A 14,320-nucleotide genomic window follows, 5' to 3' on the forward strand; every position below is an offset into this window, starting at 1 on the left:
CACTAGGGAATGGACCATTTGGGAGAGTGGTTATAACTTAATGCAATCTCTTCTCTGCTCCTGGGAAAGTGAGGCCCACACACGTCATTTACTAATAGGTTTCTTTCCTTTTTTAAAAACTATTTTAAATCTATGTCATTAGTGTGTGCTTCTCAAGAACAGAAGTCATATCTTGCGTTATCTATTCTAGCTTTCCTTATTTTCTTTTCTCTATTCCAGCTCTTTTATCTCACCATTTGAATAAAATTATCTTCCAAGAATTTAATTCATTCTTTCCTGTTTCTTGGTTGTGGCCTTCATAATCCACTTTTAACATCTAGTCTAAATTCTCCTTTTTGCCTTTCCCTTCATAGAAAGCCTTTAAAAAAAAAACTGCTTGCTAATCTCTGTCTTTCACAATCCTCAAATTCAGCTCATCTCTGAAAGACTTGTCTTTTATAAGTGCTTCTCCATTCAACTATGATAAATGGTCTTGTAAATTATTTTCAACTTAATGCATATGTATATATGTTCATACCAACTTTCTGTAGGCTCTTGGAGAGAAGATACGGTGTCTCTTTCTGTTACCATATAGGTAACAGTTTGTGCATACTATTTGTCAAATATAAAATATTTTTCTCATGACTCTCAAAAAATACCCTGCATGTGAAAACCAAACTATAAAATAATTAAAGCAAAATAGCTTTGAGTGATGTAATTAAGCCTTGCCTTCAGCCTCCCTTTGCCCTTTTTCTCTTCCCTGGACTTGGATGTCTCAAAAAGACCCTCAAGAATTGGATGAGCACAGTTTGAAAACCACTAATCTAGACTCATTTCTGGTCTAATACAGGATTTCCTAATTCAATACCATGACAGAAGGTCATATGTTCCTTGATTGACTGATTCCTGAAGCAAGAATTCATTACTTAATAAGCCGCCTCACCTATTTACTATCAACCTCAAATTGATTCAGTAAGCAAGAGTTTCTGTTTGCTTAGGGATTAGGTTAGATTTCTATTGATAGGTTAAGTTAAAAAAATATATCCTTTCCTCTCTACCTCTACCGATTTCAGACTTCTCAAAAATAATGATATTCAAGCTGATCTTTCAACATGTATTGATGTCGTATTTTACTAAGTTGATAAATTGAAACCATCACATTCTTTTCCTTTATTTAGTATTGATTTAACTCTTCACTGTCAACATGAAGTCTCTAATAGCCTAAAGACATATAGCCTTTGACACTCAAACAATTGTAAGAACATAAAGGAAAATAAGCAACAAGGAAAGTATAATGGAAAGTAGTCAATATCATAAGCTGAAAGTGGAAATGCAAAGTGTAATTGAAAGAAATGAAAAGATGAAATGAAATTGAAATGAAATATGTTGTACTGTTATTTGTGAAGGTAAGAAAATGTTCATTAACAAAAAAGAGAAAGGGAATGCATTATTTTTTTTTAAGTACTCAATTAGTGTCAGGCACTGTAGAAGCTCTTTTACATCCATTAGTCCATATGTCTATTACAAATATGTTTGAGATAGGGGTTATTATCCCCATTTTTCAGTGGGATACAAACATTTCAGTAACTTACCCAAGATCTTGCAGGTAATTAGTTACAGAGTTCAAATTTGAATTCAGATCTTCTTTTTTTTTTTTTTAACATTTTTTAATTTTTATTTATTTTTGAGAGAGAGAGAGAGGCAGAGCATGAGTGGGGAGGGACAAAGAGAGAGAGAGAGAGACAGACAGACAGACAGAATCTGAAGCAGGCTTCAGACTCTGAGCTGTCAGCACAGAGCCCAATGCAGGGCTCATACTCACTAACCACGAGATCATGACCTGAGCCAAAGTCAGACACTTAACCAACTGAGCCACCCAGGTGCCCCAAGTCTTTCTTTCTTTTTTTCTTTTAATTTTATTTATTTATTGTTAAGTTAGCTAATGTGCAGTGTAGTCTTTATTTCAGAAGTAGATTCCCGTGATTCATCACTTACATACAACTTCCAGTTCTCCCAATAAGTGCCCTCCTCAATGCCCATCACCCATTTTCCCCACCCCCAACCCCCTAACCCCATCAACTCTCAGTTTGTTCTCTGTATTTAAGAGTCTCTTATGGTTTACCTCCCTCTCTGTTTGTATCTTATTTTTCCTTCCATTCTCCTACGGTCTTCTGTTAAGTTTCACAAATTCCACATATGAGCGAAATCATATGATATCATTCTCTGACTGACTTATTTCACTTAGCACAATACACTCCAGTTCCATCCATGTTGTTGCAAATGGCAAAATTTCATTCTTTTTCATTGCCAAGTAGTATTCCATTGTGTATATAAATATAAATATATAATATATACCACATCTTCTTTATCCATTCATCAGTTGATGGACATTGGAGCTATTTTTATAATTTGGCTATTGTAGATAGCACTGCTATAAACATTGGGGTACATGTGCCTCTATGAATCAGCACTCCTGTATCCTTTGGATAAATTCCTAGTAGTGCTAGGGTCATAGGGTAATTTGATTTTTAATTTTTTGAGGAAACTCCATACTGTTTTTCAGAGTTACTGCACCAGGATTTTCTTAACTCTATATCCATATTTCCTTAAAGTATGCTGCAGGGAAGAAATAATTAAATGGAAATAGATTTTTTTTAATCTTTTTTTCAACGTTTATTTATTTTTGGGACAGAGAGAGACAGAGCATGAACGGGGGAGGGGCAGAGAGAGAGGGAGACACAGAATTGGAAACAGGCTCCAGGCTCTGAGCCATCAGCCCAGAGCCCGACACGGGGCTCGAACTCACGGACCGCAAGATCGTGACCTGGCTGAAGTCAGACGCTTAACCGACTGCGCCACCCAGGCGCCCCTAGATTTTTTAATAACAATTTTATCTTTTAGATATTAACCAACTAGCATAAACACAATATCTACATACTACTTACTTTATTTAACCTCCCAACATATCACCACTGTTCAGTGAGAAAAAAATGTAGTTGAAGACTTACAGCCTGCCAAGAAGCTGAATTTTCAATTTCTAAGTAAAGGCTTTGGTTAGTAGACTAAAGTTGTTTTGTTGTTATTGTTAATAAATATGTTTCTTTGTTGTAAAGTGTAAAAATTATTCATATGTGTTATATTTGCTTCTATAACAAATTATCCAAGAGGCCTGTGATTTCATGGAAAGTGTTCTTGTTCCTTTATTTTTCTAAGCATTTTTTTCCTTCTCTTTCCATAGGCATGTTCATATTTCACATCTAATGCTTTGCCACTGAAGATTACTTTCATCAATGCTAACCCAATGGGCAAAAACATCAGCGTCATTTTTAAGGTACAGTAGCCCTCCTGAAACATCAAATTGATTTCACAGGTAGAATTATTGATTTATTTCTCACAAAAAGAAATGATTATAGCTATTTTCCACTGGCAACAACACAGAGGATTCCAGTTATTTTTATTCTGCATTTTTACAGAATTATAGTACATGTCAAACTATGATTGATAATAAATAAATCGTTATTGGCTCAAGCTAGTGAACCTTCAGTGCAAAACTTAAGAGGAGATGTTTCAATGAATAAAATTATACAATCACTTTTGAGTAGCACAGAATGTGGAATGTTTGGTTAGCCCTTAGTGGAAGAGTTTTCTTTTGGTTTATAGACTAAATTAGAATCAATATTAGCTGAAACTCAAATGATATGTTAATTTAACATAAAATTCTTATCTGCAAGAACTTGCTTATTTTAATAATTTGAGTTATTTTCTTCTTTTTAAATAAATATGGGCCAAATCAGTCTTTATCATGAATCCCATGAGAAAAGAGTAAAAGGTAGTAACAGAGTTAAAGACAGGTAGGAAAGAGGGACTGAAGAAGAAACTGTAGTGGAACAGTAAGAATTTACATTCATTCACTTAATTTAGTCAATTATTCAGCCAAACCAGACAACCAGCTCTCAGAGTGAATTATTTGGTGGATTTTGACTATTTTTGAGGGTAATTTTTAGCACACCCTACTTTGGCTTTGACCTGTGTCACCTCAAGCATTCATTAATGGTCACATGACACTGCATTTTTGGTGAAGAAAAAAAATAACAAAATTTCATCTTGGAATATTTTTCTGCATATTATTTACAAAGCATTTTCAAAACCAAACCTGTTAGTTTAAAAGCATAAAACTATCCTCCTTCCCCTTTGGACATATTCCATTTCCTTCACTTATGCTAGAAAATCATCTCTTAATCATTTCTTCTTATTATCAAAGGCTGTTTACTCTGCAAACTTTTTAACCACCTTCATAATATGAGAAGTCAATGATTTAAAGTCTAATGAATCCTGTGTGTGCTATTTATACTCCTAGTCAAGAAGCTCTTGGTATTCTAAGTGTATATCAGTATATACATTTATGGCATACGAAATAGCGTTTCAGTTCGAAAGAAATCTCTCTTGGTTGAGTTTGAAATTTGGTTTGAAATTTCAATAAACATTCATTGAGTCTCTTTTCTCTAGACTTTAAGTCTAAGACATTGCACGTGGATGATAAATTGAAAGATTATTATCAGGAACAGCATTCCAAGCAACTTCTAACTTGATGGCTGAAGCTTCTGTAATCATTTAAAGGAAAGTTCTTATTTTCTTTGATCTTCTCTAAGAAACACAAGATGTTCTTAGTACTAATAAAACAATTGAAACCATCCTAAGTCTGGCTAGAAATTTATTTGAGGAAAGAAATGACATATACCATATTTGAAGGCCTTTAATGGAATTCAAGGAGAAATCCAGTCTATAATTTTGTTTTTAACAGGCTGGCGATGATCTCCGTCAGGATATGCTTGTTCTGCAGATTATTCAAGTGATGGACAATATTTGGCTGCAGGAGGGCTTGGATATGCAAATGATCATTTATAGATGTCTATCCACAGGAAAATGTCAAGGTCAGTATAGATTAGAAAGTGATTTGACTTACATTATTTATCTCAAACATTCACTGGTAGCATGACACCAAACTTTCACAGCCTTCATTTTACACTATAAATTTTAAAATCAAAAGAACTATATACAAAGTCATTCTTCTTTCTTAACAAGAATTATTTTCAAAATAGTTTACATGGAATGTAATGTCTTTGATGATAGTAATTAAGATTTTCACATTCCAGATGTTAACTGTGGTATCTTTTCCTGTATCTTTTGTGTGTTTTTTTTTCTCTTTAAGATAATAATAGAAAAACCTACTTGTTCAAAAAAATTCAATTGCTGCCTATTAACACAAAATTCACAAAGTCACAAATGCTTAAAGGAGTTCTGAACATTCTAAATACCTTATAAATCTGCATTTAATTTCTAAAAGATGTTTGAGTAAATCATAATATCAATAGTCAAAGATGACCAAATATGCAAACTTTGAACATCCCAATATATTATTATAGAAATGTAATATAAAATATAGAAATATAATTACATTTATACACATTTTCAATGAAAATAATGCCAATGGTCCCCCCAAATTATTAGCAAAACATCACAGGTAAAAGTTGTACTTAATTACAATAGTGCTAAATTGAAGAAATAATTCCTAAGATACCTTATAATCTTTTTAAAATGTGGTCATCACCACTTAGAATTTCATTAAATTAATTGGTAGAAATTATAGCAGATACATTTACATAAACAAAAGGATTTAAAAAAATCATAGAACCAGAGACAGAACCTAGAACCATGTAGTTTGTTTCTTTTGGTCTGTTGTGGGTTTTTGTATTTTATTGTTTTGTTTTATTAAGAGCTACAATTTAAACCTAACAGAAAACTATCACTGTCTGATCCCCCCAGTTCCTGAGGTTCCACCACTAGGCTCAGTACCCCAGACAACCATGACTTGAGACTTTAGAAACTAAGTTCGGAAGCACCTCCACTTTAGTTTAACTTGCAACCTGATCCTTCAGGATAACTCTGTTACAAGTTACACTACCCAATTATTTTGATTCTGATAATAGGGCTTTTGCTTTCAGGACAAGTGTCTACCCCTTTACCCTTTCTAAAGCTCTATTTCCTAAGAGTCTTTATCATCGCTGCTCTGAGATTGTTATTCCTTGAGTTTTACTCTCCCTTTTTTTACATGGGTAACTGAACTTTTTCAAATTCTAATGTATTGAAAGAGTAAGAATAAAGCTAGATGAACCAAGCTGAACTTTTTGATGTCATAAGGATCATCTTTTCTTCAGAAATTGAATACATCACTGACTTCAGTGGAATTCTTTTTTTTTTTTAAGATTTTTTAAGTGTATTTATTTAGAGAGAGAGAGCATGCACATGTGCAAGCAAGGGAGGGGCAGAGAGAGAGGGAGGGAGAGAGAATCTCAAGCAGGCTCTGCAGAGTCAGCAGGAAGCCTGACACTGAGACTCAAACTGTGAGATCTGTGAGATCATGACCTGGGCTGAAACCAAGAGTTGGGCACTTAACTGACTGAGCCACCCAGATGCCCCCTCTGTGGAATTCTTCAATTCCATCTACTCATTTCTTTGTTTATAACTATAGAATATAACAGAGGCTAAATCTTTTAAAGTTAATAAAATGGCTCAGTAAATATGAATGTAGACTTGTCCACAGTTGCAGATGTTGTAAAACAAACAAGCTATTATTCTCTCCTATCTATCAACAATCTTCCATAGTTGTAAGATTTGAGAGGGCGTTATACTGGCATAATACTTCTTCAAGAAAAATAGAGATCTTTAAGGCAAATGTCATTTTTAGGAGCTCAGGTTCCATTTTTATTATGCTTCCAAGGCTTATTGAATATCTATTATTTTGAAAAAATATCACAGACTAAGGTAAAGTATACTAAAATGAGCTAAACAGAGTTGCTGCCCTTAAGGAGAGTATATTCCAGGCCAGAAGTTTGCATGACTTTATCAACATGATTGTTGATTATAATTCACATGACTATTTTGTACATGATGTCCAGGAGATTTAAGAGAGCCTATCGAGACAAATAATTCTTTAGGATTTATTTTATTTAGTTATTTATCTTTTTAAAAAATATATTGTCAAACTGGGCTTCCATACAACACCCCGTACTCATCCCAACAAGTGCCCTCCTCAATGCCCATCACCCACTTTCCCCTCCCTCCCACCCCCCCCCATCAACCCTCAGTTTATTCTCAGACTTTTTAAGAGTCTCTTATGGTTTGCCTCCCTGCCTCTCTGTTTGTAACTTTTTCCCCCTTCCCTTCCCCCATGGTCTTCTGTTAAGTTTCTCAAGATCCACATATGAATGAACACATATGGTGTCTGTCTTTCTCTGACTGACCTATTTCGCAGCATAATACCCTCTAGTTCCATCCACGTTGGTGCAAATGGCAGAAAAATATGGAAGCTTCATGAATTTGCGTATCATCCTTGCGCAGGGGCCGTGCTGATCTTCTCTGTATTGTTCCAATTTTACTACATGTGCTGCTGAAGGGAGCACAGCATTTATTTTATTGTTGGCTCTCCAAATTTGATGAGTGTAGAAGTTACTTAGGGGAAATGGAGGAGTAGAGATAACTAGACCCAACCAGGTACTAAATCACATTCTCTACGTAGGCATTGAAGAGAGGAGGGGGTTCTCAAGTCTTTGTGACTGTAAAAAGCTGCTCTATTATTTCTTATGCACCCCAGTTTGAGAGCCACTGCCTTATATGACACCACCTTGAAAAGTTCTGTCCCCAAGAAACGTACTATTTAAAATGAGACCCGGGGAATCAGCAGCATTAGCATCACTTGGGAACTTGTCAGAAATGCAGAATCTCAGACCTCACTCCTACCCTAAAGAATTAGAGCCTACCTTTTAACAAGACCCCCAAGTGATATATATATATATATACACACACACACACTAAAATTGGAGAATCTCTGCATTCAAGGACTATAAGAACTATACATATTACTCAATGTGCACAGATTTGATAGTATTTAAAAGGTGTATGATACATACTATCTTAAAATGTATAAAATGTAATTTATGGTTTTAATTAATAGACAAAATTTGGCCACCATGATTGTTAAAAATTAGGTGCAAGGTTTTCAGGGTAGTCAGCAATGTAAGTCTTATGATAAATGGCTTGGGATTTAGCAAAGATTAATTCCCTAAAGACAAATGTGGTCTGGAAAGTAACTGACATTGCTACAGCACAGTATCTAAATGGTGTAATAATCTAAGTCTTTATTTTGGACATGGTCAAATGTGAGGCAATGAAGCACTAAGGAACCAGATAGAAGGTGATTTCCCTTTAGGTGTATTAAGTGGAGGAACTGGAAATTTGAGGAAGGAAATGTTCAGTATTAGAAAGAGGAATCACCTCTTTCTAAAATTATTACATTAATACAAAATGTAAAGGCTTACATTTTCTATCTCACTTAATACACATGAGAAAACCTGCATGAGATCCAAATACTACTGGGGAGAAAGGAGAAGTACTATGATATTAAGGATAAGCCCAAGATTTACTTCTGGAGTATTCAGTTATGTCCTTCCTTCCTCCCTCCTTCCCCCCTCCTTTCCTCCCTCCATTCTTTCCTTCCTCTCCCTATCTCTCTTTCTCCCCTTCCTTCCTTCCTTCCTTCCTTCTTTCAGATATGCTTTATAGGTTATTTCTGCAGCATTCAATATTCCATTCCCACTCCCCATGTTTAAGTTTCTTTCTGATCCAGCAATGTAGATGTCTAAGAGTCACAACTGGACTATTAAATATTAAGAGAGATTAAGGCTGCAACCAGCTACTGCTGGCCAACTCCAGCACAGAGAAGTGTTTCATTTACCAACACTGTGATTTGATTAATTGTTGTTTAATCTGAATGTTTGAAGATAGGTTATGAAATAGTTTCATAAATTCAAACATCTCTCTTTTCAAATAGCTTCATTTGTGTCCTTGGTCTCTTTGGACATTTGAATTTTCAACTCTTGCAATTTTCAAGATTGTGGAAATCAAAAATACTAGACTTTAATTTCTTTCAGTGATTTTATTTACAGAACAGTATTTTACAGGTTGTTTTGTGGACATTAGTCTGGACAGTTTTATTAAATACTGGGTCTAAATTGCTATTCTGTACACAATAAAAATCAGAAGATTTGAAAATATTTACATTTTAATAACCTTAGGAACACAATGAAAAAAGGCTTAATGGATACATGGCCAGTAGGGCAAAGGTCCTAATGAAGTTCAATCAATATATGCTCCCCTTTAAAAAATTATTAGCATAGTTTGTCTTTAATGTTGGCTGAGAAGAAAGGAGCAGATGGCTCTCCACATGTTTACTGCAATTATTCTGTTCACTCCTAGAAATGGGACATTTAACTATGAAGCTTTCATTAACCTGAACCTTGATTTTTATAATATATTTGAAATATTTGTTATGGATATTGTATTTGGTTCTCTTCTATCATAAATACGCTTGTTATACAAGTTTGAATGTCCTCTCTTCAACTGTAAATGAATGCACCAGTCATACAGTAATTAACTGACTACCTTATTGACTGAGAGTTCTGTGAGACCGTCTAGATTGGCTCTCTACTGTAGTTCAAGAAAAAAATAGTGAAGCTTCTTCTGATAGTTCCAAACACAATAAGTGCTCCCCAGGACTTCAGAAAAATTAGAAGGAAGTCTTCTTCATCCAGATAAGTCTTCTTCAGAAAAGAAGGTTTACAAAGAAAAGGATAACTGAAGTAGTGCTGAGAAGGATTGTTGCCACATAGGTCAAGATGTGTTTCCTAAGTATTCCTCATCTTGTGAAGAAGAAATTATTTATATCATCTCTTTTTTATCAACCAGGATTGGTGCAGATGGTGCCCGATGCCATCACCCTAGCAAAGATCCATCGCCATTCTGGACTGATAGGACCATTGAAAGAAAACACAATCAAAAAATGGTTCAGTCAGCACAACCATTTAAAGGCAGATTATGAAAAGGTTTGTCCTGCTGTAGCTAATTTTAAATAATGTACTTAAAGAAGAATATGCTCTGGATAATTAACTATTGTGTTTCATGAAAAAGTAAATTAAGGACACCTTGAGTTCTAATCCATTCAGTCGTCATCTTAGTAATAATGATCCAGTTTAAATGGTATATTAACTAGATAAAATTTCTGTATTTGGTTTTGTTTCTTACAGCCATCTCTCTTGAGATGTTGCTCCTTGAAACTACTTCTTTCAAGTTATCTCTGCCTATCTGTATACAATCTCCAGTTTCTATAAATCCCTCTCCTTCCTTTGCAATGCATTTCTTCTGCCTACTTTTTCATGCCTTATTCTTCCAATGCTTGTAAAATGCATAAATATCTCAGAACTTTACAAAATGTACTGTTATATTTGACTGAAAACATTTTTTCCCACTTCCCTTCACACTGGCATCTGGCCTGTGGTGTATAGTTGTGCAGGTTCTGCCATCTATCAGGGCTCCCAGCTAAGGAAGGAGCTGCTTAAATCCAGGCTTTTTTCCACTTGCCAAAGCATGAACTAGTCCAGCTGGGTCTACCTGGAGGGAGGAACATCTTTATGCTAGTTCACACAAAGGTACAATAAGGGCTAGCACTGAGTTTTCTCAAAACTGTCCTGAGCACTGAAATTTCTTCATTCTAGGCAACTCCTCAGTCCTGAACAAACTGGAATGATTGGTCACCCTAGTTAACACAGGCCATGATAGAGAGACCCAAGAGTTCATCGATTTCAGATTTCTATGAGATTGAAGTGGAGCAAAATATGGGGTTTTGGAGGTCAAATAACAAAGATGAGATAGCATTACCTTGAAATCTATTTTGTAATCATTCACAAAATTAGAACTTGAGTTTTGCACAAATCCCTGGGGTTATATCGTTTGAGGTGTTTACGCATATATTTGCTCTTCACAGCTACACATAAGGGCATCTTTTATTATCTTCACTTTGTAAGTGAAACATATATAATGAGACAAATTAAGTGACTTGTTCAGGCACTTGGGATATCTGGAACTAAGACAGGTAATCCAGTGACATAGATTTCCACTCCAGCATGTCAGCCACCCCGTTCCAGGAGACCCATTACCATGGCCCAACCAATCACTCACAGCTCCACCATGGTTACAATCATGGTTGCATCACTGATGAAAATAATGTGTACTCAGGAGACCATTTGAAAACAAAGAGTAATTTTGGCAAGAAACCTCTGTTTATTAAATAAACAGAAGCCACAATTGACTTAGTGATAACCTGCTTCCACCCACACAGACATTCACTGGTGTATACTGTACCAAGACACTTTTGGACATTAGCTGGATGACATATTTGTAAGGATAAACATAAGATATTACCTATATCTCAATACAGTTTTTTCTGTGTTACAAATTCAACTATTCAAAATTGACATTTTAAGTTTCTCTGGGGATAGTAAATATTGAGCCATATTTTTCCTTCTTCTTTTACCTTGAAAAAAAATCATTCAATATTGTATATTTGGGACATCAAAAAAATACACCAGGAATCCTCTTCAATAAGCTATGAAAATTAGATCCAACTGAATGAAAGAGATATTTTGCCCAATTTAAATGAAAACATTTATTAGCCACAGAAGAAATTGCTTCATGTTCTTCTATAGCATATCAAGAACCAGTCATTTAATCATAATCTTCTCTCAACTGAGACGTAGAAGTGGGTCTCGATTATGTAATTTTGCTTTTTATACTACTTTTTACCATTATCTCTGACGCTAATGCATTTGCTTATTTTATCTGTGTGTTATCTTTGTGTTATTTCTTTTCAACCAATTAGGCCTTGAGGAACTTTTTCTATTCCTGTGCCGGCTGGTGTGTGGTAACGTTCATCCTGGGAGTCTGTGACCGACATAACGACAATATCATGCTGACAAAGTCAGGCCACATGTTTCATATTGACTTTGGAAAATTCCTAGGTCATGCACAAACATTTGGAGGGATAAAAAGGTCAGTTGTGCAAATAATGTCTATTACAGTAATTAAGCAATGTCCCGGAGTGATACAGGACATGTAATGGCATAGAAACCCGGCAGATGGCTTGCTCCCCCGGCTCTCAAATCCCCCCCAGATAACATAAACATGTTTATATATCTAATATGATTGAAGGAAATATTTTCTTCAATATATTTTTAATGGAACAAATTAGGTTTCCTCAAATTGTTAGTGGACTTCTCCCATGAGAAACTAATCCTGCTCCAGTCTGAATTGTCTGAAATATAATATTCTTGTTTTCTTATAAACCTTGAATGGACAATGAGGCATGAATTCGTGGTCTCAATACATCCAATATATTGCCCATAGCAATCACCATCCCTGGTCTACATATCACAAAACTAGCACATTTCCTACACTGAAATAATCTTAAGTCATTTCAAAAATACCCAGTGAGCAACAACTGATCAAGGCTCTGAGGATGTAACAGCAAACAAGGAAGACACAAACCTTATAATCTTTCTAGGAGGAATGATACGCATTAAACAAGTTAGCATGTAAAGAAATAATATGAGTAAATGAAGAATTTAATTTATTAATAAGAAACTGAAGCAAAGAAATTATATAGAGAGTGACTGGAGCAGGGATGCCATTTTAAAGAGGCCTCTAGAAAGAGATGAGAGACCACTGTGTAATTAATTATCTACCTTGTGGAAATCCATGAGAATATATTTCTAAGAAAAGAGAACAACAGAAGTAACAGTCATGAGCATGAAAATAAGCCTAGTATGATCCAGTGATAAGAAGGCCTGGGACCTGGAAGGCCTGGGACCTGGAAGGGGGCAGGCAGTAAGATGTAAAGGTGAAGAGCTTGAGGAGGCCAGACCAAGTAGGGCACTGAGGACATGGTATGAAGGTTGGTTTTTATTTTGGGTTCAGGGCAAGCCATTGATGGATTTCAGTGGATTTCAAAATGTGTTCTTCTCTCCTGTGAAGTAGTAAGAACAGTTAGGAGTCTACTACAATGATTAGGGCAAGGCCTTAATGGAAAAGAAGTGGTAAAAACTGAGATTCAGAATATAATTTGGGGTCAGAGCCATAAGACCTGCTAATTGATTGGACACTGGCAGTGACTAATGGCTGGGGGAGGGGATTAGCAAGTAGAAATAGAAAAGAAAACATTCTATTTTGCCTGGATAATGCCTGGATCTTTAATCTTAACAAATAATTATATCATTTACTGAAACCAAAAAGACTGGTGGATGAATAAGTTTTTGTTTTATTTTATTTGAACTGGGACAAGGAAACCCAAAGTTTAAGACTAAAGTCCCTTGCTTTAAAAAGATACAATACCTTAAAGTAGAAATGGGACCAAATCATTCTGAAGAGTAATCACTCACTTTTAGCTAAAAGTATCTACTCAGTCGAAGGAATAATAATGTCTTCTATAATATAACATGATGAACTCTCACTAGATGGCAGTTATCTGGTATTAAAATGCCAATATAAACTACATAATATGGTATCTCCTATTTTGTAGAAGCATACAAATGGAATCATTTCACATGTTGTTATTTTCAATGCATTGCCTTCTATTATGACTACCTCAAGAAAATTCACCACATCTGCATTCATTCCTTAAAAATCTACTGAGGATAATCTGTGTGCCAAGCACTGTGATAAATCTTGAGGATACAAAGGTGGATAGTACACATTTACCACCTCAATGGGGTTTGCTCTTTCTTAGAATACTAGAAGACAAAAACATAAATAATCATTATAAAATGTGATAAGGGCAGAAATAGAGAGATGTACAGACAGAACAGCATAGAAGCAAGATACCTAGTTTATGAAAGACAAAAGCTAATTAATGTACATAAGCATGAACATAATTTACCCGTATAATACTTTTTCCCTACAATCCATTCTTTCCTAGAAATTTAAAGATTAGATTTCAATTCTGACATCTTTATTTATTTATTTTGCTGTATTGTCCACTGGATATTTGGGCTAACGCTTACTCATTTATTTTTTTTTTTTTTTAAATTTTTTTTTTTTTCAACGTTTATTTATTTTTGGGACATACTCATTTATTTAACCAGCAATAGTGTTGACCATGTGGGTGGTTAAGAAAGGAATAAAAATATTTGTTTCACAGAAAAAATTGAATAAGTCATAAAAAATAAGAACAAGTTACTAAAACATACAGTAAGTCCTATAATGGAGATATGTACCAGGGTCTATAAAAAAGGTGGAGCTCAATTTGTTTGTTTATTAATATTACAAGAGCTACTGCTGCTTCTGATTTGGCAATTTTTTTGACATATGATATTATATTAGTTTCAGGTGTACAACATATGATTCAGCAATTCTATATATTACAAAATGCTCACCACAAGTGTAGTCACCATCTGTC

General features: G+C 34.9%; 1 protein-coding gene, 1 long non-coding RNA gene and 1 other non-coding gene across 8 annotated transcripts in view; 1 reads left to right on the forward strand and 2 right to left on the reverse strand.

Annotated features, from left to right (window-relative positions):
* Window positions 1-14,320, forward strand: part of PIK3C2G (phosphatidylinositol-4-phosphate 3-kinase catalytic subunit type 2 gamma) — a 355,118-nt gene that overhangs the window by 227,019 nt on the left and 113,779 nt on the right. For all 6 annotated transcript variants that reach the window (XR_007154196.1, XM_047868249.1, XM_047868251.1 and 3 more), the window contains 4 exons: window positions 3,218-3,310; window positions 4,781-4,910; window positions 9,781-9,917; window positions 11,750-11,919. Coding sequence is in view for 5 of the 6 variants with exons in the window: in XM_047868249.1 (XP_047724205.1) it covers window positions 3,218-3,310; window positions 4,781-4,910; window positions 9,781-9,917; window positions 11,750-11,919 (530 nt within the window). In the remaining variant the exon portion in view is untranslated. The remainder of the gene's footprint in view (window positions 1-3,217; window positions 3,311-4,780; window positions 4,911-9,780; window positions 9,918-11,749; window positions 11,920-14,320) is intronic.
* Window positions 1-14,320, reverse strand: part of LOC125171122 (uncharacterized) — a 38,968-nt gene that overhangs the window by 1,379 nt on the left and 23,269 nt on the right. The gene's annotated exons all lie outside the window — the stretch shown is intronic.
* On the reverse strand, window positions 7,333-7,439 carry LOC125171371 (U6 spliceosomal RNA). Its single transcript, XR_007154290.1, has one exon. It is a non-coding gene; the product is annotated as a U6 spliceosomal RNA (small nuclear RNA).

Source organism: Prionailurus viverrinus, chromosome B4 (genome assembly GCF_022837055.1).
Source record: "Prionailurus viverrinus isolate Anna chromosome B4, UM_Priviv_1.0, whole genome shotgun sequence".
NCBI classification, from domain to species: Eukaryota; Metazoa; Chordata; class Mammalia; order Carnivora; family Felidae; genus Prionailurus; species Prionailurus viverrinus.